The 27432-nt window shown below is 48.5% G+C and overlaps 1 protein-coding gene across 1 annotated transcript in view; it reads left to right on the top strand.

Moving 5' to 3' along the window:
- The window catches only part of LOC309543872 (transmembrane protein 214-A-like), a gene marked incomplete at its 5' end in the record, with an annotated part of 114331 nt that overhangs the window by 72420 nt on the left and 14479 nt on the right, over positions 1-27432 (top strand). The window contains 3 exons of the mRNA XM_082276290.1: positions 11575-11671; positions 12011-12179; positions 13559-13710. Coding sequence (XP_082132416.1) covers positions 11575-11671; positions 12011-12179; positions 13559-13710 — 418 coding nt within the window. The remainder of the gene's footprint in view (positions 1-11574; positions 11672-12010; positions 12180-13558; positions 13711-27432) is intronic.

Here is a 27432-nt window from a genome sequence, read left to right as displayed (position 1 = left end):
AATTTTTTTACCAAACATAGGTAGCAGAAAACAAAGGTGGCCAAAAATTTAAAAAAATTTTGATTTTTACATTTTTTTGGGGGGGAATTTCATATAAAAAAATGTGAAAAATATTGTTGTTTTTTTCAGAATTTACGCTTTTTTTTTTTGTTTATAGCGCAAAAAGTAAAAATCGCACAGGTGATCAAATGCCACCAAAAGAAAGCTCTGTTTGTGGGAAAAAAAAGGACGTAAATTTTGTTTGGGTACGGCGTCGCACGACCGCGCAATTGTCAGTTAAAGTCGCTCAGCGCCGAATCGCAAAAAGTGGCCCAGACGTAAAGACAGCAAAATCCTCTAGTGGTAAAGTGGTTAAAGACCTTAAAATGCTTTGTCACGTACAGTGACAGTAAAAAAACATGCCTACAATGCATTTTAATAGGTTTTTTCTATTTCACGGATTCTCACTTTTCGCGGCTGGGTCCGGAACGTAACCCCCGCAATGGAGGGGGGTTTACTGTATATTATATTTTACATATTGGTGTAACAGCACAATACGGCACTGCTTTACTTAAACTGACTATTGCGCATCATGCTACGCTGTACATAAACCAAATTTGTAATTTTCTCTATCGTTCATTGAATGACACAGCTCCAGAATTTTCTTGACCATTGGTTATTTGGTTATGCTGACCCCTACAGGAGTAGGACACTTGGCAGGAAAAAGCTTTACCACGTCTATGGGGCAGTCAAAGGGGGTATACTCCCACTTCCTGCTATAGGCATTACATTTTTTCTGCCTAGTCAGAAGTAAAGACCTAGTTCTTTGCTGCGATCTCTTTTGTCTTTTTCCTCTTGTTTTCTGTTATTGTGAGAACTACAATCAACTGCTGGACTGGGCGACGGACTGGATATTCTAGATCCTTATGGTCTACCCAGTCCGGCAAGCGAGCACAACCTGACCTCAGCTCCGTGCTAGGTTGGCCATCGAAATAGCCCCACTGGGCGGGGGCTGGCCGGCGAGTTAAGCATCTCGTGAGGGCGCATAGACCTGGTCACGACCTGAGTCGCAGCACACCTCTGGCCTGCAGCACCCCCCATTCCGATGGTGCGGTGGTCTCTGGAGTGGTGTTCACCAGGTTTCCATGGTATGGTAAGTAGGGTCTCCCACTACCACTGGTGGCCTTTTTGGGTGGATGTGGGCCCCTCCCAGGAACAGTCTAACCCCCGGATTCCCTTCCTTCCCACATTGTGTCCTCCCTCATTTATCTGGGTCCCCCTGTGGACCACCCCTCATTCACCCAAACCTAGCTCTCCCCCTACCCCTCCTTCTGGGCTGGCCATACATGTTATGTCTGTGTGGGGGTGCTGAGCAGGCGATAGGGGCCAGGAGGGCAAACAGACGGCTGCTAAAACTACGGTTTTTGGGGGGATGCTCCTGGTGGAGCTCCTGCCAGGGCCCCTCCTTACTGATCTTTTGTTTCTGGGGGTCCCAGGGGCTGCGTGGGTGCCGCGTGTAGCCGCCATTTTGCCGTGGATGGCTGCTACAGGTATCTGCAGCGATGTTGGTGTAGTCCGGCCATTTTCTTAGTTTCCTATTGATGTAAAGCGGCGGCCATGTTTTTGAAGCCTATGGATTGGTGATTTGGCAGTGGGCCTCTAATGTTACTTCCTGGATTGCCTTCTTCTCTGATCCCTGTGCAGCCTTGAGTTCTGCTCTATTATGAGTCGGTGGTGGTGAGTCTCTGTGGGTGCAAAACACCTCCCTCTTCTATAGCAGCAAATTTTGTCTGCCTGGACTTTGGTGTCGCTTGTGCAGCGGTGGGGTTTTTTTTAGCAGTTTTTTTTTTTTCTTTTTTGCTACTGGTCCCCTAGGTTAACCCATGGAGTCCCTGAAACATGTCTCACGGCCTGACCCCCCTCTCAGAGGCTGTAGGGGCTCTTTGGGTCCCAGTCCACTTGTCTGCTCTGACGGCTGTCCTAGAGTCACTAGTGTCCAGGGTAGATATGTTACTGCAACACAGGACAGGCAAAAAGCATCCCCGCCTTCACCTGCATCCTGTCTTCTCAGATTCTGAAGTTGACCTGGTCGCCACGGATGCAAGTGACCCTACTGGGTCTGCGTCCACGCACCCTGAGTTGTCAGATAGTAAAGATGATTCCTCTTCCACTACCACTGCGCATGAAAAAGCGCTAGTGGATGCATTGATTGTACCCGTGCGGGAAACGTTAAAACTGGAGGACGCAGCTGCTGTTGTGTCAGACTCTGGTACTATTCGATACCTGCAGATCCTCAAAGGAGGCAAAGGTTTTCCCCTTTCCCACCTTTTTTTACAAGATTGTTGCGAGTCAGTGGGGTTTCCCTAAATGCCCTGTCGAGGTGCCTAAGCTTTTTGCTAGAAGGTATCCTTTTGAAGAGTCCCTGTTAAGAAAAAAAAAAGTACCGCCTATGGTGGATTCTCAGGTTTCCAGGTAAAATAAAGCCACCCTTCTCCCGGTGGAGGACTCTCTCTTTTTAAAGACGCTTTTGACAAGAGAGCTGAATCTCTGGTCTGACACCTTTTTTTACCATGGCCGGTTCCATCCTTAGACCGGTGTTTACCCTAACTTTGGTTTCCCAGACATTAACGGTATGGGCAAAGCTTTTGCACCAGGATTTTGAATGGGGAACAGATTCCCCCTAACTTTGCTGAGTTGGCTGACCAGTTGGTCCAGGGGTTACAGTTCATCTGTGATGCCTCATTGGATGCGGCTCCCTTAATTTGCAGGGTATCTGTAACAGCGGTGATCCTTCGGCGCATGATATGGCTCAAATACTGGTCTGCGGACCAGGCTTCCAAGAAGGTCCTGTCTGAGCTCCCTTTTCTAGGAGATCATCTGTTCTGTGCTTCCATGGATGAGATCATTAATGGTCTTACAGGAAGGGGGGAGGGGAAGAGTATGCTTTTCACGCAGGCTACCAGGAGCAAGGAGTCTCATCGCAAACGTCTCCCTTTCTTCCCGGCTCACAAGTGGCCCTTTCATTCCTCAGGATCTCAGGACAAGGGATCATCGAAACCAGTTCGAACCCCCTCAGGAGGTTCAAAGAGGCTGTGGTCTGGTAAGCTGAGGGCCGGTCCCTCTAGACCAGTGTTTCTCAACTCCGGTCCTCAGGGCACACTAACAAGCCAGGTTTGCAAGAAAACTGAAATACATCACAGGTGATATAATTTGCTGCTCAGTGTTTGCAGTATTCTAGTCTGCATCTCCCCAAGGTATTAAAATCTGGCCTGTTAGTGTGTCCTGAGAACCGGAGTTGAGAAACACTACTCTAGACCCACAGACAAGCCCTCATCTGCCTGAAGGGGTGCCATCACTTGACTGTAGTGAAATACCCCCTCTGGATGGGGGCTGGCCAGCGAGCGAAACACCTCGCGAGGTTGCATAGCCCTGGTTACGATCAGAGTCAGTGTACCTCAAGCCACAGCACCCCCATTCTTAATGGTGCGGTGGACTGCTGGGAGTGGCGCCCACCTGGTGCCGTAGTGTGAGGAGTAGTGTTCCCCCCCCTCCTTTCTTTCGGAATTGTTGGGGTGGTCGCAGGCCCTCCCTGGGGATGGTAGGCCCCCTCTTGTGTCCTTTATCCCCTTCACGTTTTTTCCCCATCTTCACAGCAGGGTTCCCCCTGCGTAGGTTGTCCTCACTTTCCCCTGTCCCCCCCCCTTAGCCCCTTTTTGGGTGGCATGGGTGTATTTAGGTAGGGGGCTTGTCTGGTGGGTGGGTGCCGCTGTCGGTTCCCTTTTTCGGGGGTGCCTTTACCTTGGTGCTGCGGGGGGGGTTCCTTTCTGGTGGATGCCTCTTCCCTGGGATACCGGGTTGCGTGGCGCCGCCGTTTTGCTGTGGATGCTGCATTTCCGGGCTTCGGCAACCATGTTTGTGTAGTCCAGCGGCCATATTTTTGGTTTCCCATGGAGAATAGCGGCCATTTTCTTGTAGTCTGAATGCGGTGATGTGCTGTGGGGGCCTCTAGTGTTAGTGTCGGCGCTTCCTCTTTTTCCATCACAGTGCGGCAGGCTGTTTGGTGCTCTCCAGCTCTGGGGTGATGAATCTCTGGGGGTATACGATCCTTACTCTATTTCTATACAGCGCCACAGGTGCGCTGATTCTTGTGGTGCGCGGGGGGTTCCCCTTTTTTGTAAAAAATATATATAATTTTTTGTTTTGCATGGCTCAGATTAACCCTTTGTTGGCAATGGAGCTTCTGTAAAGTATATCCCCACCTGACCTGCTCCTGGAAGCAGCGGGACCCTCTGGTTCTGTCTGCCCTGGCGGCCATGACGGCAGCCTTGCAGCTCCTTGTATCCAAGGTAGATATGGGCTTTCAACAAGGCCTAGCAAGAAGCGCCCCCGCCCTCACCTGTATCCTCCTGCTTTTTCAGTCTGAGGTGGATTTGGCTGCCGCGGACAAGAGTCAGCCCACTTGGTCTGTGTCCACGCAGGCTGAATGCTTTAACAGTGAAGACGAGTCATCCTCCTCCGCAGCCACGCTTGAAAAGTCGCTGCTAATTGTCAGTACAGGAAACTTTAAAGTTGGGGACTCAGCTAATGCTGAGTCAGCAACGGGGGTGTCAAACTGTTTGACACCCGCAAATCTTCCAAGGTGACAGATGTTCCCCCTTTCCTGCCTATTTTGACGGGATTGTCACTAATCAGTGGTGTTCTCCAAAACGCATGATTGGAATACCTAAGCGCTTAGCTAGGAGATATCCCTTTGAGGAGTCTCTCCTGAAGAAAATTACGGTTCCAGCGTCGGTGGACTCTCAGGTTTCCAGGTTAAATAAGGCTACGCTTTTGCCGGAAGAGGATTCTCCATCCTGTAGGATCCCTTGGACAAGAGAGCGGAGGCTCTGGTCTGGTATCTTTTCACCGTGGATGGTTCAATGTTGAGGCCGGTGTTTGCTATCACCTTGGTATCCCAGACCTTAACTGAATGGAATAAAGTTTTATGCCAGGATCTGAAAGGGAGCCTCCTGAGTTGGCGGATCAGTTGATACAGGGGATACATTTGTGATGCATCTTTGAATGCGGCCCCATTGCTGGTAGGGTATCTGTGATGGCGGTAAATCTTTGATCCATGATTTGGTTGAACTACTGCTCGGCTGACCAGGCTTCTAAAAAGAGGTGCTGACTGGCCTACCTTTTGTAGTCGTCTGTTCGGTACCTCTATGGAAGGTATCATTAAGGGCCTTACAGGAGATTAGTACTTTCGCAGGTTGCTAAGGTTAAGGAACCTCGTCATAAACGTGGTTCTTCGTGGCTTTCGTATGTCTGGATCGCAGGGAAAGGGTTCGAGATCAACCCGTAATTTTGCGGGAGGCTCCAAGAGACCCTGGAAGGGTAAGTCAAAAGCGGGCACTTCTGGTTCCGCAGACAAGCCTTCCCCAGCCTGAAGGGGTGCTCTAACCCGCATCTGAGGTGGAGGGATGTCTTTGCCTTTTTCCGGATCCGTGGACCTTGCAAATTCAGGACAGATGGGTCCACGAGTTGGTTCGGTTACAAGATCGTGTTTTGGTCCTTGCCTCCTGCAAGGTTCTTTCCTTCCAACTTGCGCTTGTCTCACGATCAGCTACAGGGCCTCTATGGGGCAGTGCAGGACCCGTTAACACAAAGACTCATTGTGCTGGATCCAGAGTCAGGACGTTTTCAAGGTTTATTCAAATCTGTTTACAGTCTCTAGGAAGGATGGCATGGTTCGTCCGATCTTGGATCTCAAGGCTCTGAACCACTTTGTTTGGGTTCAGAAATTTCGGATGGAGTCCATCTGCATGGTAGTAGCTTTCCTTCATCAAGGGGTTCTTCTGGCTTGTATTGCTCTCAAGGATGCTTACCTTCAAATTCCAATAAATGTCAGGCATCAGCTTTTTCTTCATTTTGCCATGGGCGAGGAGCACTATCAATTTGTGGCGTTAGCTTTTGGTCTCTCCTCAGCTCCTTGGATGTTCAAAGGTTTTGGCCCTAGTTCTGGTCTTGTTACGGCAGAAAGGGATCGCAAAACTTGGTTACCTGGACAATCTGCTTCTGCGTGCAGTCTTCCTCGGCTCTAGAAGCCGACTTGGACGTTACTGTGGGAACTCTACAGGAGCTCGGATGGTCGCTAAATTTTCAGAACTCAGCATTGACTCCATCCACCAAGCTGGACTACTTGGGTCTGACCCTGGACTCGGCGTCGGCCAGGGGGTTTCTTCCTCAGGCGAAACATCTGAAGCTACAGGATGCGGTTTGGCTCCTGTTGTCCAACCATCGGTTGTCGCCTGCGAGGCGGTTCCGTTTGCTCAGTTCAATACCAGAATTCTGCCAAGGGAGATTCTGTCCAAATGGAACAAGGATCCACAGTTATGGGACAATCTGATCATGTTGAGTCGGGGTTCGAGGGAGACTGTTATGTTGGCTCCGCTCCCCGGCAGCTTCCGTCTAGGAAAATCCTTTCTTCCCGGAATTGGATTGTCATCACCACGTATGCCAGTCTGTCCAGGTGGTGATATCTTGGCAGTGTACTCTGCCCAAGGTATTTGGGCTCGAGGAGTCCAGTCTGCCGATCAACATCCTGGAGATTCAGGCGATCAGGCTTTGTCTGTCTCGACCATCCGCTGACATCCGATTTGCGTCCTTTCAATTCTGTTCCGTTATTTGCAACGGAACAGAACCCTATTTTTTCTTCCATTTAAAAAACGGAAAGGACGCAAAATCGGATGTCAGCGGTGTCATCCTTTGACATCTGCAATCCCATAGACATACATTCTGTCCGTATATCATCCGCAAACAGATGGGATGATATGCGGACATACGGACCGGATGACACAAATGTTATCCGTGTCCGTGAAAAAAAAGTGCCGGAGCGGATCGCAATACGGTCTGCTCCGTGTGAAAGAGGCCTTAGTGCTTGAATGTGAAATTGTTTCAGCCTCTTACAGTCCCTGTTCAGTGGGGCTGAAGTGTGAGAGGAAAAGTCAGCACAAGGGGTCAATCAGTATGTGTGCTGACATGAAGCATGCTGAAAGAGCAGAGTGACACCATTGAACTTGTCATTGTACAGTCACAGACTGAGGTCGGGTTCTGGACGACCTGGACTCAGGTGGAGGTGGGTCAAATGATGCCGGCCATCATATGCGGGCATCTATTGGCAGAATAATAAAATACTGCAGGTGAAATCTGTATTGAAAATTGCAATCTGTAAATGAAAATTGCAGCAATAGCTGGTTTGATTTTAACGTGTTTCTTTGGGGGTTTTTTGTGCATAGAATTGCAAAACCATCTCTCCTTCTGTTTGTTAAGCTGTCCAGGTAATTTGAAATCCTGCATGTAGAGCAGGCTCCATCTTGGCTCCAATAACGCATTCTAGCATTGGTTTTACTTAATCGCATGACACAAGGGATTTATTTGAAAAAAAGTGTACAGGTGTGCCTAGAGATGTAAAATTTCCGGAAGTTTTGAAGCTCGGAAAAAAGTTTTCCCCGTTTTTTGGGGGGGAATAAATGGACATTTCGGAAAAATTGAAAAAATGCTACATTAGCACTTTTAACATTGAAAGTCCTTCTGTTACTTTAGGGACATAAAATATGACTATGGACAATTTGACTTGACATAAAATTATCACAACTAGCATATTAAAAATATAGTGTAGCCAAACAATTATCACAAACAGAATTTACTTTTTTAGAATATTTGTAACAAAGGGAGCAACAATCTCCTGAACTGCTTACTAGTTTATATTGAACAGCCAAAAAGCCTCCACAAAACCATTTTCAAAACCAAAAGTAACAATTTTTCATATTTCCTCTCCACAATATTAAATAAAAATAAAAACCCTATTCTCATAAAAAGAATTGAAGATGGGGGGGGGGGGGAAGTATTAAGAGAGTTTCAATGGACATTTAATCAGAATCATTTTCTGAGCTGAAATTGTCAGTATCCGTCTCTGCTTCTGCAGCTACTCTTTTTTTTGTCCATCATCACAATTAGGAACTTCTAAAAACTGAAGGTTTGCCCGGATCAAAACAAGCTTCTCTACCCTTTCACATGTTAGTTTATTTCTTGACTTAGTGTGAGTGTTTCCAAACATAGACCAGATTCTTTCACATGCTGCAGAAGATGGAGGTATCTGAAGAAGGCGAGAAGCAATAGGAGTCAGAGGCTGTGTTGTGCAAAGACCATGCCACCATGTTGCAGGAGGAACATGTTTGGCAGAATCCCAGATTGCATTCCTGGACCAAATCCCTGAAGATGTCCTATATTCTGCAACATTTGAAAGTACCTTCCTAACATAAAATCCTTAATGTGATGCTTGTTTTGTGATCCAGTCAAATGCAGTAGCAGTGTCATCATCACTTATGTTTGCCCCTTTGAATCTTTGATCCAACAGATTTGCAGCAGCATGAATTGGATGACAACAAACTTCTTCCCTTTTTTTTTTTTTTAAATAAAATCTTTCACGTCTATAGTTGTAAGTGGAGATATACTGAGTTTTTCAAAAACAGTTTTTATCTTGGTCATTAGATAAGGAATTCCTGACAAAAAGTGCACGATCTGATTCAGATGCAGTGATTGCTGCAGCAATTGGCTTTAGCATCTTCAGGGAATTTTGCAGCTGAACCTAGAAGACATCCTGATCAAGAACAGTGTTTCTTAAACTCCTCGGTACTTTAAGATCTTCAACTATTAGGCCCCTTTCACACTTGTGCGTCTTGTCATGCGGTTTGGGACTGCAAAATCGCATGACAAGTCGTCCATTATTTCCAATAAGTACCATTCATATCTGTGCGACCTGAAGTCGCAGCGACTTCAAAGTAGTCCCTGCACTACTTTGGCACGATTTTGAAGCATTTTAAGGCCAAAGACATTCAAGCCCAGTTAAACTTGCATCTAAATCGCCGTAAAATTGCGCCACTTTGAAGTCGCACAAGTATGAAAGGGGCCTTGCGGTTTCTTGAAGAGCTTCTTTGTTTTTTTAGTAAACTTTCAAAGGAGTTTACCAGTCCAACCCACCGAGTTTTACTACAGAGCTTCAGCTTAACTATGCTATTCTTTGCATTTGTTTCGACTTGCTGCTTCTTGAAAATTGCAGCTACAATATGAGTACCTTTTTACATGTTTAATACGTCTTTTGCTCGTCTATAGACCATTTGAAGGTTCTCCAACTTCATAATATCATTAAAAAGCAAGTTTAGCCCATGGGCTGCACATCCTATTTAGGGATGCACCGATCCGGCTTTTTTGGAGCTGATACCGATATCTGGCGAGGTGAAATCGCTGATACCGAACCGATCCAGAGCTACACACAAAGCAAGCGGCTGCAGTACAGAGCAAAGCTGCTGCTTCGTGTGTGTGACTCCTCCATTCGCAGGCGGAGTGCATCCGATATCACTCCGCCTGTGAGCCGGGACTATACAGGAAGTAACGGCTCCCATCCCATACTAGTACTGCACCTAATAAGGGATGGCTGAGCCGTTACTCAGCAAAAACCGGATCGGCTCGTGAGGGACGGCTGAACTTTACCGATCTCCAATCCAGCTATTTTGTCTGGATCGGGGCCGATTTTCCGATCCGAATATCGGATCGGTGCATCCCTAATCCTATTGTGGTAATATGTGGATACTTCTCCATTATGCTGCTTTCATATTGCTGGCATTTGTCAGTAAGCAAAGCAAATACTTTACCACCACTCTCAATTTTCTGTAGGACATCACAGATTTTACAGCGGATATACTCTGCAGTATGTATGTTCTCTCCTGTTTCAATACTTTTGTAAAAAACTGGCTGAGGTGTTATAACAAAATGTATACGGTAATTCCTTCTCCTCTCATTTGTCCATCCATCTGTAAGTAGACACAGTGCTTCATAAATTTTTTTCTTGCACCGATTCCATTACGCGTTCATATTCTGACTCCAAAAGAGGCTTGATCAAAGAATGTCTTCTGGGCAATAGGTATGATAGTCTTAATAATTTCAAAGCTTCCTGCCAGTATGTATTTTCAGTTATTGAAAACGGTGTTCTAGAAGAATATATTGCTCTTGCAAGAGCTTGATCAATTTTTTTCCTGATCTTCAGGTGTCATCTTGTCTATAAATGGAAGTTGGTGAATCATTTTTTGATGCAGCTGTCTTCAGTATCTGTTTACTTGAAGATGCTGCTGATGGGACAACACTTTGTGTTGCTGCTGACGTTTTTAGATGGAGTAGAAAGAGGACTTCTTGAACAAGAACGTTCAGAAAAACTGTGCATTGTCATCATTGTTGTCGTCTTCACTTCGATCCATGAAGGATTTTTTTATATCTACAGGACAAACAATAATGTGTTTTGTCATCCTGGTAGCATTTAGAAATGCATATTTCATCTGACAATATGTGCAAATCACATTTTTCTTTTCAGAAGAACTTGTAATGTGAAAATGCCTCCATATGCTAGATGTTGGTCTCACCATTTTTCTGAGGGGAGTAGCAAATAAAAACAAGAAAAAATGACTACTTTTTAAGAAGACACTAATCCTATGGTTGTGTGTGGGGGTCACTGGGGGAAGAACCACATTACTGGTAATTAAATTATTATTTACACAAAAGTTTATAAAGATAAACTAATGTAGCTAAATGATTCCGTTTTCTGGATCCAGAATCAGATTAATATAAACTCTTACCTTTTTTTAATGAAGTATAAACTTTCAGGTCCTTTTTTGTTTCTCTATTTTCTTCCAATGCTTTTGAGGCCTAGTGAAGAGGATAGAACAAACCAAACAAACCCACTAAGGGTCCATTCACACTAGAGCGACTTGTCAGACGACTTGGTCGCCTGACAAGTCGCGGTCGCTCGCCATTGAATAGTACAGGACCCGTTCTAATAGGAGCGACACAAGTCGCTCCGACTTGGAAAAAGGGTCTTGTACTACTTTGGGGCGACCTGGAGGCGACTTGCATTGACTTCAATTATATGAAGTCCGTGCATGTCCCGCCGAGGTCACGGTGCAAGCTGTGCACCGCGACTTCACAGGTCGCCCCACAAAATCCTGTCGCGCCAATCTGAATGAGCTGTAACATGCAAAAGCAAAACTGAAAACTTTCTTGTTACAATAGCTAGCAGCACAGCACATCCTAAAGGAAGAAATGCATACTGTTCTTGCATTGGAGGGTTCAGTTTGTTACCTAGGACTTGCTTGTCCTCACTCAGAAATTAGAATAATCTGATATACATTTTTTTTTAGAAATGATTTGGAAAATATTTGAACACCCTGTCATAAAATATTTTATTCATCATGTTAAAATAAAATATTCCACAATTTTTTTTTTTTTTTTTTCAATTTTTCAAAATTTTGGGGGAAAAAAAGCCTTCAGGAAAACGGAAAAACGTTTTTTTCCTGAAATGTTTCAATTTTTTTTTTCCGGGCCTTCACATCTCTAGGTGTGCCCATGTACAAATTTTACACCGATGTGTAGTAATTTCTCTACAAAGTCAGGGATGTTATATAGAATATCTGAATTACAATGAAAGCCTGGTTTTGATACATTCTCAGTTACATTCTAATCTGAAACTAAAGATTGCCCGTATTGACACCTGACTTCTTGTTGCAGCCTCTTCAACGGTGAAAATGCTGCAGCAGATGGGTGTGTTGTCGGCGTCACAGCAGGTATGGAGCAAAGTGTCGCACTACACCCAGCATGGACACAAGTGAGTAAACTGAACATCCTTCATCTGTGTCAACAGGCTTTAGGCTTGTGTCAATGAGCATGCTTTTGACATTTAGTCTGAAACATTTGAGATCATTCTGAACTGCTTTTGACCTGTTCAAGCTGTTTTTATATTTCCTAACACTTGTATGATGAGTAAAGCAGTTTTGAAGCCAATGAGACAGTCGGCACTGTTCCTTGTAGAATATTTTCCTGATATAATTTTGTGGTTCACAGAATACAACTTTTTTTTTTATTATGGTGTATTGTGGTCACTAAAAGTTAAACCTTATCTTTGTGCTGTAATTAACTGTTTTTTTTTTTTTTATATGTTGTGCAGCTGGTTGGAGAGGAACGTTCCTGTGTATTATTCCCAGGCAGTGGAGGTGTTGGGACCAGGGCTGGAAATAATATGGGAGAAGAGCCGTGATGGGGCCATTTACATTGCACAGCATTTTTCAACTTATTTTGTATACCTTAAGGACAACCTGCCAGGGTTTATTCAGTGGGTAGGTTGCTCATATATGTTAACGGACCTCCTTCCTGCTTTCCTCCTACACTGTTCAGAACTACCTGACATAAATGTGAATCAATTAAGCTAAGGTAAATGTTTTCAGAATGCTAGAGAGATGGATGGGATATCCCAGGTAGAGGGGTTTCAAGCATATTTTTTCTTATGGAGGGGGGATGTATCTAGAAAGATAGAGTAAAGGTCATGAACAGAGTATTTTCTTAGAGCAGACTTTCTTCTTCTTATAGAGCAGACTTTCTTAACCTTTTCAACATGGAGGAACCCTTGAAATAACTTTTCGGTCTTAAGGAACCCCTGCTAAAAGTTGCTATCTCTACAATTTGTGACACATTAGAGTGATGGTTAGTGGGCAGAATGTTTTACATTTGTGATCATTGGGAAAAATTGCCCTCTTACAGATAGCTAAAAAGATCAATGGTGTCATTGAGAAATTATGAGGCAGAAATTGCTCATGAAAAGCAAATTCAAATTTGGTGTAGAAATAACTAAAACCAAAATTTAAGATTCAACACAAATAAAATCCATTCGTAGAAGAGTCACATGAAGTCCACAAAAATTATGTTCAATCCAAAGGTTGTAATATGTACATCCACATAGCTCTTGATTCGGCTACACCAAAAAATAAAAGTTTTAACACCACATGATTCAGTGAAGAACCTCATCAATAAGACTGACATCACTGGAACTTTAGGCCTCTCATTCACATGATCGGCATATAGCACTTATAAGCATTGATAAATCTGCTAATACCCGAGTTCTATCAATCCATCTTCCATTCCATCTTACTCATTACTCAAAGAACCTCTAGCAACCTCTGTTGGAATTCTAGAGTTCCAAGGAACGCAGGTTGAGAAACCCTGTTAGAGAATCTTTTTGGAAGTGTTTATCCTGCTAACTGATGTTTGTAATCGGAAAGGAAGGGAGAAGATCAGGAACAAAGTATTTTCTACCCTATGGAGGATCTTTGGGGGGGACTGATATCCCAGAGATAAGTGTAATCAGAAAAGGTCAGAAACTGAGTCTTTGCATGAAGGATGTGAATCTCCGTATAGAGTATAACTGGACAAATAAAAGTAGAGAGTTTTTTGCCCTATGGAGATTGAGGACAGCCAAAAAAAAAAATTGCCTGTCAATAGGAAAAGTAGGGATGAAGGAAGGAAAAGTGAAAGGATGCCTATTTTGTATAGAGTTTTCACTGCTGCTCTGTAGGGATTGTTGGGTAGCTGTGACAAGAAAGGGAGCAATAAACCTCTATGGACAGGTACTGTTAGATGGAGCAACAAGTAGATTGGCATGAGTCCCTTTTTAAGATGCATTTTGTGTGTTCAATCACCGTTTATTCTCTTCTCTTTTTAGCTAAATGCCCAGATTCCTGACTCTGTCCACCAGTTTATAGAGTATCTAAAAGAGCTGCTGCTCCTCCTCCATCACAGATATCTTGTGCCTGCCACAGTGTATTGTATGACCGCCTTACAGACAGCGTGGCAGCAGTACGTTGATTCGTGCAAGTAAGTACATTTATAGCGTATGGGTTGAAGCTGTGTAAACAATGCAGGGAACCTTTAAAAGCAGAATCCATTTTAAATGTTATGTTCTGCAAAAAATGGCTAGTTTGCAGATAATAAGACTCTGGATATTTTTTTTTTTTTCTTAAAATCAGCATAGCAAACTTCTGTGAGCTAATAGTCGCCCTCTAATTTCTACTAATGAAATTATCCTTAAAGGCTCATCCTTAGCCAAAACTTATTTAACTTAAGCTAAAGTAAGGAGAGGCAAGAATAGTGCCTTACAAGGCATAGGGGACCTCCAATCCTGGCATCACCATTATATGTAATGCTAAAGACTGAAGACGCAAATGTTGACACTATGACCCAGGAGTGGTTTCCCCTTACACTTGCCATGTTAAATAGATGTAGAAATACCCCAAATGATGACACAGCAATAGGATAGAAAGTTTCAACTTCTAGCTCTATCTAGAAAGGTCCCATTAATCTGTGTAAAGCTGTGGCTATGGGGGCAAGCCAGAAATTATATTTCTCTTACGTCCTCCGACAGTCGTCGCCGCCATCTTCATATTCGTCACAATGGGGGGGTATTAGACTTTGCTCCGAAGGAGTAGCTAGGCAACAGAATATGTTAACATTAAAGCTTTTAACATATCCCACCCCCAGGGGGTGGTCCCCTCAGTCAATACCCTCCTACTTCCTGCATCCATATCTCAGTTTCAATGTCTAGCTTGTCAGGAGTAGCTGGATCTCTCTATGCTGAGGCATTTTGCCTCAGCCTTTATCTTCTTTTTTGATTTTTTGTTTGAGTTTTTTCTCTCTCCTTACTTAGCTGTTCTTTTTGTCAGCATTAGTTAGTTCTTCTGATGAAGAGGATTCGTGCGGGCTGGGTCTCGGGCTGATTCCCCTGGTCTCAGGTTGTGGGTCAGTGGCTTCCCAGCCTGCCATCGAGCGTTCAGCCAGGTAACGCTACTGGCACAGTGAACGACCCACCCCTGTTCGGTGCAGGGATGCTTGGTGAGGTGGCTACCTCACTGGACGCTATGCGGTTTCTTAACCCCGATTTTTCTGCGTCCTGAATGCGACTCTCCCTGCCACATGTGCAGTGGCTTGTTCGCCTGTGCGGGTTCCCCACGCCATTTAGGTAAGTGTATCTGTGTGGGGACCTGTCTGTTGGGGGGGGGGGGTGTCAGTCTAGGACTGTGTAACCTGCCTCTGTTCACACTGTTTGGCTCCCTATCGCTCTGGCTGCATGCTGTGGGCTGCAAGGGGGGGCTGTGCTGCACTATCTGTCAGACTGTGGGATGTGTGACAGGCTGTGTGCTGTGGGGCATGTTTTGTCATGTTTGGGCACAATACAGCGATCGCTGCGGCGGTCCGCCATGTTTTTTACATGCTGTAGTGTTATACTGCGGTCCTCACAGTAGTGGGGGAGCGGCGGTTTCGGCGCCATTTTGGCTGCGCTCGCCCCGGCCGCATGTTTGCACTGCGGGCGGCCATTTTCTTGTAGCCTTCCATAGGCTTTAATAGAGCGCCCTGACTCATTACTTCCTCTTTACTAGGTGCACCGATCGAGGCAGCAGCAGCAGTGGTCTCTTCAGGTTTAATCCTCTCTTCTTCCTATTTCCATTGCCTGTATTCAGTTTTATCCCTGTGGGGGTCTGCTTGTGCTAGTGTGTGTGTGCGGTGGGCCGCGCTTGTTAAAGGGGCAGTTAACCCTTTATTCTCCAGCATATTTTTTGAGGCTTTCTTAGAGCGCCCTGGCAGCATCACTTCCTCTTCTCCAGGAACACCGATCGAGGCAGCGGCGAGGGTCTCCTCAGGTTATATCCTTCCTATCCATTGCCTGTGTCAGTTTTATTGTCCCTGTGGGGGTCTCATTGTGCTTGTGTGTGGTGCGGTGGGCTGCGCTCGCCGCGCTTGTTAAAGGGGCAGTTAACCCTTTATTATCCGGCATTTGTAATAGGGGCAATGGATTCTCAGGAGGGCAAATTTCCTACCGCCTTGGTGGAAAGCCAGGGGACCGCTGTTTCCCCCCCAGGGGGGGATTTAGCCACTATTGTGGCTGGCCTTGCTGCTCAGGTGCAGATGCTTGTGGCTGCTCAATCCACTAAAAGACCCAGAGTTTCAATGTCCTCTGATTCAGAGGGTGATGGTGATGGGGCTGCTATGGCTGGGATCTCCTTATCGGGGTCCCGTTCCTCCCTGGATCTCGTGGGGTCCGAGGTGGAGGCTGAGGTTGAAGGGGTTGATAATTCTCCCCCTGGCTCGCCTGAAGAGCTTGCAATCATGGATGAATTGGTTGCTTCTATTAAACAAACTCTGCGTTTGCAGGATGAACCGTGTCCTCCTGCTGGCCTGGCGGCTTATGGGACACAGAAAAGACGCAAGACATCGCAGGTCTTTCCCTGCACTGATGATTTTCAGCGCGCTGTTAAGGAACAATGGCGCAATTTACGCAAACCTTTTGCTGTGCCAAGTAGGTTCAGGCTGCGTTATCCTTTCACGCCTACCACTGATGAACGGTGGTGTGTGCCGCCCCCGGTGGATCGCGCGATAGCGGTTTTGAATAAATTCACTGCGGTTCCTGCAGAAGATACTCCGGTGTTCCGAGATGCCACGGATAGGAGACTGGAGTCTCTTGCCCGTCATACTTATTCTGTTACGGGTTCGATGCTTAAAGCTCTGTTTGCCTCTCTTATGGCAGCCCAGGCTGTCGCGAGTTGGATGCAGGTGCTTAGGCGCGTCCTAGTGGCTGATTCGGCCTCACCGGCGACATTGGATATGGTGGATCAAATCCATCAAGGTGTCATGTATTTGTGTGATGCGGACTTGGATTTAGTGCCGTTGGCTGCACGTGTACACAGCGTGGCGGTGTTGTCTCGCCGCCTGGTTTGGTTAAAGTGTTGGTCTGTGGACCAATCTTCGCGCAAGACCCTAGCCAATCTGCCTTATGATGGATCTCGCCTTTTTGGGGAATCCTTGGATACGTTGATAAAGGGGATCACGGGCGGTAAGAGCACTCTTGCCCCACTTCCCCAAGGCTAAGGGAGCTCCTGGTAAGAAACATACTAATTTTCGGCCTCCTCAGGGGTCCTTTCGTGCCTTTCAGTCGCACTACAAGGGCAAACCATTCAAGGGTCAAGGCTCCCAAAAGAAGCCTTGGTCTGGTAAACAGAAGTCCGGTCAGTCTGGACCCGCTGCCCATAACAATGCGGCCTGAAGGGGCGCCCTCACCCAGTTCTGGGGTGGGGGGGCGCTTGCTCAGTTTTCTTAAACCCTGGCTGGCCCGCGTGCGGGACCGGTGGGTTCAGGAAATCGTTTGATCTGGCTACAAGATCGAGTTTCTCTCTCGGCCGGAGAGCAGATTCTTTCCCTCAAATCTTCAACTGTCTCCAGAGCATTTGCGGGATCTGCACCTAGCGGTGCGGGACCTGAGGGCTCAGGGAGTGGTGGTTCCGGTGCCTCATCGGGACAGATTTCGGGGGTTTTATTCAAATCTGTTCACCATGCCCAGGAAGGAGGGCAAGGTTCGTCCAATTCTGGACTTGAAGGCTCTGAACCGCTTTGTGCGGGTTCGCAAGTTCAGCATGGAATCCCTGCGGTCGGTGGTGGCTGCCCTGGTTCCGGGGGAATTCATGGCCTCCATCGATTTGAAGGATGCGTACCTTCACATCCCGATTTTCGAGGGTCACCAGAGGTACCTGCGATTCGCCATTTCGGAGGATCATTACCAATTCGTGGCGTTACCTTTTGGTCTCGCCTCGGCTCCACGGGTTTTCACCAAGGTGCTTGCACCGGTTCTGGCTTTGTTGAGAGCCCAGGGCATCTCTGTCCTGGGGTATCTGGACGATATTCTGGTTCGGTCTGCGACCAGCCAGGGTCTGGAAAAGGACCTGTCCGTCACGATGCAAACTCTACAGAGAGTTTGGTTGGACGATAAATTTTCCAAAATCGACGCTGGGTCCGTCGGTTTGTCTTCCCTACCTGGGAATGATCCTGGACTCGGTCCAGGCGAAGGTCTTCCTGCCGGACGACAAACTCAGGACTCTTCAGGAGGAGGTCAGGTCCTGGTGTGAGTCCAGGGGGTTTTCACCTCGCACGTACTCGGTTTCTCGAGTGTTGTCCTTCAAACGGGTGTCGACCAGCGTTTGGCGCTGGCTATGGTCAAGGGTCGGGTGTCTGCGCTGGCCGTTCTTTTTCAACGTCCTGTGGCTTCTAACCCCTTGGTTGGCACTTTTGTTCAGGGGGTGCGACATCTGGTCCCTCCTAGGAGGGAACCTCTGCCTCCTTGGGATTTGAATCTCGTTCTCTCAGTGTTACAACGTGCTCCTTTTGAACAGATCAGGGAGATCTCGTTGTCTATGTTGTCCAAAAAGGTCGCCTTTTTGGTGGCGATCACTTCGGCTCGTAGAGTGTCGGAGCTGACGGCTTTGTCCTGCAAGTCTCCGTATCTGGTTATTCACTTGGATAAGGTGGTCTTGCGACCGAACCCTTTTCTTCTGAAGCGAGTTTCGGAATTTCATCTCAATGAGGATATTGTTTTGCCTTCGCTTTGCATGAAGCCTAAGCATCCGAAGGAGGTGAGGTTGCACTCCTTGGATGTTGTTCGGGCGATAAGGGTTTACCTTAAATCGACTGAGTCTTTTCGCAAGACGGACTCTTTGTTTGTTCTTCCGGAAGGTCCTCAGAAGGGCATGGCGGCGTCGGCTTCTACCATCGCCAAATGGATCAGACAGACCATTGAACAGGCATATGCTTTGCAGGGAAAAGTCCCCCCTATGCCTGTGAAGGCGCACTCTACTAGATCTGAGTACGTCTTGGGCCTGTCGTCATGGGGCTTCTGTGGCCCAGGTGTGTAAGGCGGCGACCTGGTCGACCGTGCACACTTTCACAAAATTCTATAAAGTGGATGTTCAGGCATCGGCAGATGCTTCCTTTGGCCGCAAGGTTCTTAGTGCGGCAGTTCCTTAGGGTCCCTTGTTTTGGACCCCTGGCTGTTTTGGGATACGTGTTTTATCCCTGGGTTATTTGCTTTTCCTGGGTTGTTGCTCCTGTTGAGCAAGTTTTTTTTTCATGTTGCCCAGCTGGTTTCCTTCCTTTGGTAAGGTTCCTTTCTTTGATGTGGAGACTGCGTTGCCTTACGGCGCGGCTGCGTTTCCTTCCCCTCATGTTTGCACTGCTTTGGGATGTCCCCATTGTGACGAATATGAAGATGGCGGCGACTGTCGGAGGACGTAAGAGAAAACGGAATTTTTGTAAAATCTTACCTGTAAAATTCCTTTCTCTGCGTCCTCCGACAGTCGCCGCCCCCGCCCCTCTTTTGGGGTTTGGTTATATACTCTACTGCTATTCCACTGAAACTGAGATATGGATGCAGGAAGTAGGAGGGTATTGACTGAGGGGACCACCCCCTGGGGGTGGGATATGTTAAAAGCTTTAATGTTAACATATTCTGTTGCCTAGCTACTCCTTCGGAGCAAAGCCTAATACCCCCCCATTGTGACGAATATGAAGATGGCGGCGACTGTCGGAGGACTCAGAGAAAGGAATTTTACAGGTAAGATTTTACAAAAATTCAGTTTTCTTTAGCAGTTACAAGAAATGTGGCAATTCTTAATTTTGTTTGTGGTAATATTACGGTCTTGTGGTTGACACAGAATGTTATGTTGCATTCCTTTCATATTTTTACGAAAACGCACTACTGCTCTTAAGGTGTTATGTATTATGTCACTCATGACCGTAAAGGGGGGCAGAGCTCTAATACTAATTTTAAAGTTCAAATTCAGGCAGACTTACAAACAGATGAAATACATAAATAGGAGCTGTTTAACTAGTCAAAGGATTTGTATTTTGGTTCATCAGGTTGCGAGATTTACTTAGCTTGGGCAGTAAATGAGCAGCAGCACACTGAGATCCTCTCTGCTCTCCCCTCCTAATGACACATGCCTTGTGTATAAAGCACACCCTCTCCTAGTCGAATCTGCTGTGCAGGAGGTGGATTCCAAGTAAAATTTTAGATGTTTATACTGCTTGCATTCACAAACCGGTTTAATTTTTTTTTAAAGAATTTCAGGTATGTTATGTTTTCGCTTTCGTTAATTGACGGACACAACTGATATTCATAACTATTGGGTTATACTGACCCCTACAGGAGTAGAGTAGGACACTAGGAAATTCTGGCTACACCCATAGGCAGTCCCAGGGGGTATACTCCCTCTCTCAGCTATACAAACTTTTTTTCTCTTACGTCCTCCGACAGTCGCCGCCTCTTCATATTCGTCACATATGGGGGTATTAGACTTTGCTCCGAAGGAGTAGCTAGGCAACAGAATATGTTAACAATAAAGCTTTAACATATCCCACCCTCAAGGGGTGGTCCCCTCAGTCAATACCCTCCTACTTCCTGCAACCATATCCCAGTTTTAATGTCTAGCTTGTCAGGAGTGGCTGGCTCTCTCTGTGCTGGGACTTTTTGTCCCAGACTCTTTCTTCTTTTTGATATTTTGTTTGAGTTTTTCTCTCTACCTTTACTTAGCTGTTATTTTTGTCAGCATTAGTTAGTTCTTCGGACGAAGAGGATCATGCGGACTGGGTCTCGGGCTGATCCCCCTGGTCGCAGGTCGTGGGTCAGTGGCTTCCCAGTCTGCCATCGAGCGTTCAGCCAGGTAACGCTCCTGGCAAAGTGAACGACCCATCCCTGTTCGGTGCAGGGATGATTGGTGAGGTGGCTACCTCACCGGACGCTGTGCGGTTTCTGAACCGCCATTGTGTGCGTCTTGAATTGCGACTCTCCCTGCCTCATGTGCAGCGGCTTGTTCGCCTGTGCGGGTTCCCCACGCCATGTGAGGTAAGTGTATCTATGTGGGGACCTGTCTGTCTGGGGGGGGTCTCAGTCTGGGACTGTGTAACCTGCCTTTAATCACACTGCTTGTCTCCCTATCTCTCGGCTGCATGCTGTGGGCTGCAAGGGGGGGGGGGGAGCTGTATGACACTGAGTATGTCAGGCTGGGCAGTGTGAGGAGCTGTGTGCTGTGGGGCGTGTTTTTAATGGCATGTTGGGGCATATACAGCGATCGCTGCGGCGATCTAACATGTATCCATATAATGGGATAATATTGTGTGTGATTTTATGCACTGTGGAGCGGCGATTTCGGCGCCAAACGACGCCATTTTACCGGCGCCCGCTCCGGCCGCATGGTTTACATGCACGGCGGCCATTTTCTTGTAGCCTCCATAGGCTTACATAGAGCGCCCTGGCAGCATCACTTCCTCTCTCCTGGAAGCACCGATCGAGGCAGCAGCAGCAGCGGAGTCTCCTCAGGTTTTATCCTTCTATTCCTGTGTTCCATTGCCTGTATTCAGTCTGTATATTCCCTGTGGGGGTCTCATTGTGCCTGAGTGTGGTGCGGTGGGCTGCGCTTGCCGCGCTTGCTGTAAGGGGGCAGTTAACCCTTGGTTGTCTGGCATACAGGGGCAATGGATTCTCAGGAGGGCAAGTTTCCCACAGTATTGGTGGAAAGCCAGGGGACCGCTGTTTCCCCCCCAGGGGGGGATTTAGCCACTATTGTGGCGGGCCTTGCTGCACAGGTGCAAATGCTGGTGGCTGCTCAATCTACTAAACGGCCCAGAGTTGCTCTGTCCTCTGATTCTGAGGGTGAAGGTGATGGGGCTGTTCTGGCGGGGACCCCCCTATCGGGGTCCCGCTCCTCTCTTGATCTAGTGGGGTCTGAGGTAGAGGCTGAAGTTGAGGGGGTTGATAATTCTCCCCCTGGCTCGCCTGAAGAGCTTGCAATCATGGATGAGTTGATTGCTTCCATTAAGCAGACGCTACGTTTGCAGGACGAGGTGTGTCCCCCAGCTGCCTTGGCGGCTTATGGGACGCAGAGAAAACGCAGGACGCCGCAGGTTTTTCCCTGCAATGCTGATTTTCAGCGCGCTGTTAAGGACCAATGGCGCGATTTGCGCAAGCCTTTTGCGGTACCAAGTAAATTTAAGCTGCGTTATCCTTTCTCGCCTGCCACTGATGAACGGTGGTGTGTGCCTCCGCCAGTGGATCATGCTATTGCGGTTTTGAACAAAGCCACTGCGATCCCTGCAGAGGGATCCCCTGTTTTCCGTGATGCCACGGATAGGAGACTGGAGTCTCTTGCCCGTCATACTTATTCTGTTACGGGTTCTATGCTTAAGGCTCTGTTTGCTTCTCTCATGGCGGCCCAGGCGATCGCAAGTTGGACGCAGATGCTTAGGCGCGTCCTAGTGGCCGATTCGGCCTCGGCGGCGACCCTGGATATGGTGGATCAGATCCACCAGGGTGTCATGTATCTGTGTGATGCGGACCTGGACCTGATTCCGTTGGCCGCGCGTGTGCACAGCGTGGCGGTGTTGTCTCGCCGCCTGGTTTGGTTGAAATGTTGGTCGGTGGACCAATCTTCACGTAAAACCTTAGCCAATCTGCCTTATGATGGGTCTCGCCTTTTTGGGGAGTCCCTGGATGTGTTGATTAAGGGGATTACCGGGGGTAAGAGCACTCTCTTGCCCCATTTCCCCAAGGCTAAGGGGGCTTCTGGGAAGAAGCATGCTCATTTTCGGCCCCCTCAGGGGTCCTTTCGTGCCTTTCGGCCGCACTACAAGGGCAAACCGTTCAAGGGCCAAGGCTCTCAGAAGAAGCCCTGGTCTGGGAAACAGAAGTCCGGTCAATCCGGACCTGCGGCCCATAACAGTTCGGCCTGAAGGGGCGCCCTCACCCAGTTTTGGGGTGGGGGGACGCTTGCTCGGTTTTCTTCAGCCCTGGTTGGCCCGTGTGAGGGACAGATGGGTTCTGGAAATCGTTCGATCTGGTTACAAGATCGAGTTTCTCTCTCGGCCGGAGAGCAGATTTTTTCCCTCAAATCTTCAACTGTCTCCAGAGCGCCTGCGGGATCTGCACCTGGCGGTGCGGGACCTGAGGGCTCAGGGAGTGGTGGTTCCGGTGCCTCATCGGGACAGATTTCGGGGGTTTTATTCCAATCTGTTCACCGTGCCCAGGAAGGAGGGCAAGGTTCGTCCGATTCTGGACTTGAAAGCTCTGAACCGCTCTGTGCGAGTTCGCAAGTTCCGCATGGAATCCCTGCGCTCGGTGGTGGCTGCCCTGGTTCCGGGGGAATTCATGGCCTCCATCGATTTGAAGGATGCGTACCTTCACATCCCCATATTCGAGGGTCATCAGAAGTACCTTCGATTTGCCATTGCGGAGGATCACTGCCAGTTTGTGGCGTTGCCCTTTGGGCTCGCCTCGGCTCCGCGGGTCTTCACCAAGGTGCTTGCACCGGTTCTGGCATTATTGAGAGCCCAGGGCATTTCTGTCCTGGGGTATCTGGACGACATTCTGGTTCGGTCTGCGACCAGACAGGGTCTGGAGAAGGACCTGTCTGTCACAATGCAAACTCTGCAGGAGTTCGGTTGGACGATAAATGTTCCAAAGTCGACACTGAGTCCGTCGGTTCGTCTCCCCTATCTGGGAATGATACTGGACTCGGTGCAGGCGAAGGTCTTCCTGCCGGAAGAAAAACTCAGGACTCTTCAGGAGGAAGTCAGGTCCCTCAGGGACGTTCCACACTCGTCTCTGCGGACGGGTATGAGATGTCTGGGGTTGATGGTCTCGGCCTTCGAGGCGATTCCTTTCGCGCAGTTTCCCACGCGGGGTCTCCAAGCGGAGATCCTGTCCAGGTGGGACGGGCGACCTCAATCTCTGGATCTTCAGATCTCGTTGAGTCATCGCACCAGGGAAAACCTTCTGTGGTGGCTCCAGTCCCCGTTGGTGTCCGGGGGCAAGTCGTTTCGTCCGATCTCGTGGACGATAATCACCACGGATGCCAGCCTGTCGGGCTGGGGTGGTGTTCTGGGCGTTCTGTCCGCCCAGGGGACCTGGTCGGAGGGGGAGTCTTCCCTTCCGATCAACATTCTGGAATTGCGTGCGATAAGGCTCTGTCTTCATCGCTGGACGGACCGGCTGCAGGGCTGCCCGGTTCGGGTGCAGACGGACAATGCCACGGCGGTGGCCTACATCAACCACCAAGGGGGCACCAGGAGTGCCCGAGCGGCTTGAGAAGTGGCCGACATTCTGTCTTGGGCCGAGACTCATGTCCCGGCGATAACGGCGGTTCACATTCCGGGAGTGGAGAACTGGCAGGCGGACTATCTGAGTCGCCAGACCCTGGATCAGGGGGAATGGTCTCTCCACCCGGCTGTCTTCCAGATGTTGTGCGCGAAGTGGGGTCTTCCAGATGTGGACCTGTTCGCGTCTCGCCTCAACTACAAGGTGAAGAGGTTCGTGGCAAGGACGCGCGACCCTCGGGCAGACGCGTCGGACGCGTTAGTGGCCCCGTGGCATCAGTACAGGCTGATGTACGCGTTTCCACCGATTCAGTTGCTGTCCAGGTTCCTTCGCAGGTTGCACTCGGAACGCAGCACGGTGATTCTTGTGGCACCGGACTGGCCTCGCCGGTCCTGGTACGCAGACCTCGTGAATCTGGCGGTCGACGCTCCTTGGCGTCTGCCTCTTCGAGACGATCTACTGTCTCAAGGACCGATTTACCATCCTGCTTTACAGTCGCTGGCTTTGACGGCCTGGCTGTTGAGACCGAGGTCCTGAAGGAGAAGGGTCTCTCTCCAGAGGTCGTTCATACTTTGATCAACGCGAGGAAGTCTTCCTCGGGGAAGGTTTATTACCGTACTTGGAAGGCCTATTTTGCCTGGTGTGAGTCCAGGGGGTTTTCACCCCGCTCGTACTCGGTTTCCCGTGTGCTGTCTTTCCTTCAGACGGGTGTCGATCAGCGTTTGGCGCTGGCTACGATTAAGGGTCAGGTGTCGGCGCTGGCCGTTCTGTTTCAACGTCCCGTGGCTTCCAACTCCTTGGTTGGCACTTTTATTCAGGGTGTGCGGCATCTGGTTCCTCCTAGGAGGGATCCTTTGCCCCCTTGGGACTTGAATCTAGTTCTATCTGTGTTACAACGTGCTCCTTTTGAACAGATCAGGGAGATCTCGTTGTCTATGTTGTCCAAAAAGGTCGCCTTTTTGGTGGCGATCACTTCGGCTCGCAGAGTGTCGGAACTGGCGGCTTTGTCCTGCAAGTCTCCGTACCTGGTTGTTCATTTGGATAAGGTGGTCTTGCGACCTAATCCTTCTTTTCTACCGAAACGAGTTTCGGAATTCCATCTTAACGAGGATATTGTTTTGCCTTCGTTGTGCACGAAGCCTAAACATCCGAAGGAGGTGAGATTGCACTCTCTGGATGTTGTTCGGGCGATAAGGGTTTACCTTAAATCGACTGAGTCTTTTCGTAAGACTGACTCCTTGTTTGTTCTTCCAGAGGGTCCTCGGAAGGGCATGGCGGGTTCCGCCTCTACCATTGCCAAATGGATCAGGCAGACCATTGAACAGGCCTATTCCTTGCAGGGGAAGGTTCCCCCTGTGCCTGTGAAGGCGCACTCTACTAGATCACTGAGTACGTCTTGGGCCTGCCGTCATGGGGCTTCTGTAGCCCAGGTGTGTAAGGCGGCGACTTGGTCGACCGTACACACTTTCACAAAATTCTACAAAGTAGATGTTCAGGCATCGGCGGATGCTTCCTTTGGCCGCAAGGTTCTTAGTGCGGCTGTTCCATAGGGTCCCTTGTTGGGGACTCCTGGCTGTTGGGATAGTTTTTTTGTATCCCCTGGTTTTTTTGTCTTTTCCTGGGTTGTTGCTCCTGTTGAGCACTTATTTTTGCTGTTGCCCAGCTGGTTTCCTTCCTTTGGTAAGGTTCCTTTCTTTGATGTGGAGACTGCGTTGCCTTTCGGCGCGGATGCGTTTCCCACCCCTCATGTTTGCACTGCTTTGGGACGTCCCCATATGTGACGAATATGAAGAGGCGGCGACTGTCGGAGGACGTAAGAGAAAACGGAATTTTTGTAAAATCTTACCTGTAAAATTCCTTTCTCTGAGTCCTCCGACAGTCGCCGCCCCCGCCCCTCTTTTGGGGTTTGAATGTATACTCTACTGCTATTCCACTAAAACTGAGATATGGTTGCAGGAAGTAGGAGGGTATTGACTGAGGGGACCACCCCTTGAGGGTGGGATATGTTAAAGCTTTATTGTTAACATATTCTGTTGCCTAGCTACTCCTTCGGAGCAAAGTCTAATACCCCCATATGTGACGAATATGAAGAGGCGGCGACTGTCAGAGGACTCAGAGAAAGGAATTTTACAGGTAAGATTTTACAAAAATTCCGTTTTTTTTTTTTTTTCAACCTAGTCAGGAGTAAGGATTTAAAAGGAGTAACCATTTTCCTTGCTGGGATCTGTGGTCCTGCCCAAAATTTTTTAGATATTTTTTTTTTTCTTTTCTCCTGGATTGTTTCCTGTGAGATCTACAATCAACTGCCAGACTGGGAAACGGGCTGGATAATCTAGATCCAGTGGTCACTCTAGTCTGGCCATCGAGCTCGCGCAGACCTCTGCTCCGCGCTAGGTCAGCTGCGACATAGCCTCACTGGACGTGGACTGGCCTGGAGGGTTTTGGGGTGGACTTGGTCCCCTCCTTGGGACAGTCGGTTCCCCTCCTTCCCGCAGGAACCCCCCTTTCCAAATCCCTCATCCTGCCCCCCCACGTTGGAGTGGTCTGGCCATCTTTCCTGGGATAGGGGCAGGGCGCTAACTGGCAATGGGGGGGCCTTCTGTCCTGCCTGGATCTGTCCTGGAGGCCTGCTCTCCCTCCTGGCTCCTTGGAAGCCCCGTGGTGCCACTATTTTGTTGTAGCCTGTGTTTATATACACGTTTGTGTAGTCCGGTGTTTTTTCTTGTGGCTTGCCATTGGAAATAGCAGCTGGCCATGACAGTGGAGCCCTGTGGGTGGCTATTTCGGCGGTGGAAGCCCATCCTCATTCCCTGGTGCTCACTCCTGGATCATTTTACTTCCTGATCGCCGCACGTGTAGTACAGATTCCCCCTGGTGGCTGCAGGTGCCTGTTTCTGTGGGTGGGGAGTCTGGTGGGGTCCTCTCCCTCTCTGCTGAGGATCGCTTGGTACTTTGTGCCTGGCGACCGGGTGGTGCTGCCGCGCAGTGGGGGTTATCCCTCAGCAGTGTGTTACACTCTTTGTGGGGTTACCCTGGTGACTCATGGAGTCTTTTGAGCACATTTCCCCACCTGATCCCCTCGAAGGCTGCAGGTGCCAACCATCCATCTATGCACTGACGGCGGTCTTGGAGTCCCTTGTGTCTCGGGTTGAGGTGGTTTGCGGGTGACGGGCTAGCAAAAGCCGCCCCTTTCCCCTGCCTCATCTGTCTCCTCAGATCCTGAATCTGATTCGGCCACCACGGACTTGAGTCACCTTGCTGGGTCTGCAACCAAGCGCCTGGAATCCTCGGATAGTGAGGATGATTCCTCCACGTCTGCGACGGCTCACGAAAAGGTACTAGTGGATCTGTGCGTGAGACCCTAAAGATGGAGGATGAAGCTGCGACAGAGGTTCAGATGCCCTTTGACACTCGCAAGCCTTCCAAAGCGGCAAAGGTGTTTCCTTTCCCTGCCTATTTTGACAGAATTGTTGCTAAAGAGTGGGGACAACCAAATCGTCCCCGTGGGATCCCAAAGTACTTTACTAGGCGTTACCCCTATGAGGAGTCCTTTCGAAGTGGACTGTGCCACCGGTGGCAGACCCTCTGGTTTCCAGATTAAACAAGGAAACTGTGATTCCGGTTGAGGA

The sequence above is a fragment of the Pelophylax lessonae genome (assembly GCF_965119305.1).
Source record: "Pelophylax lessonae genome assembly, contig: HAP1_SCAFFOLD_460, whole genome shotgun sequence".
NCBI classification, from domain to species: domain Eukaryota; kingdom Metazoa; phylum Chordata; class Amphibia; order Anura; family Ranidae; genus Pelophylax; species Pelophylax lessonae.
The sequence above is the reverse complement of the archived record's forward strand: the minus strand, read 5'-3'. Positions and strand labels throughout refer to the sequence as shown.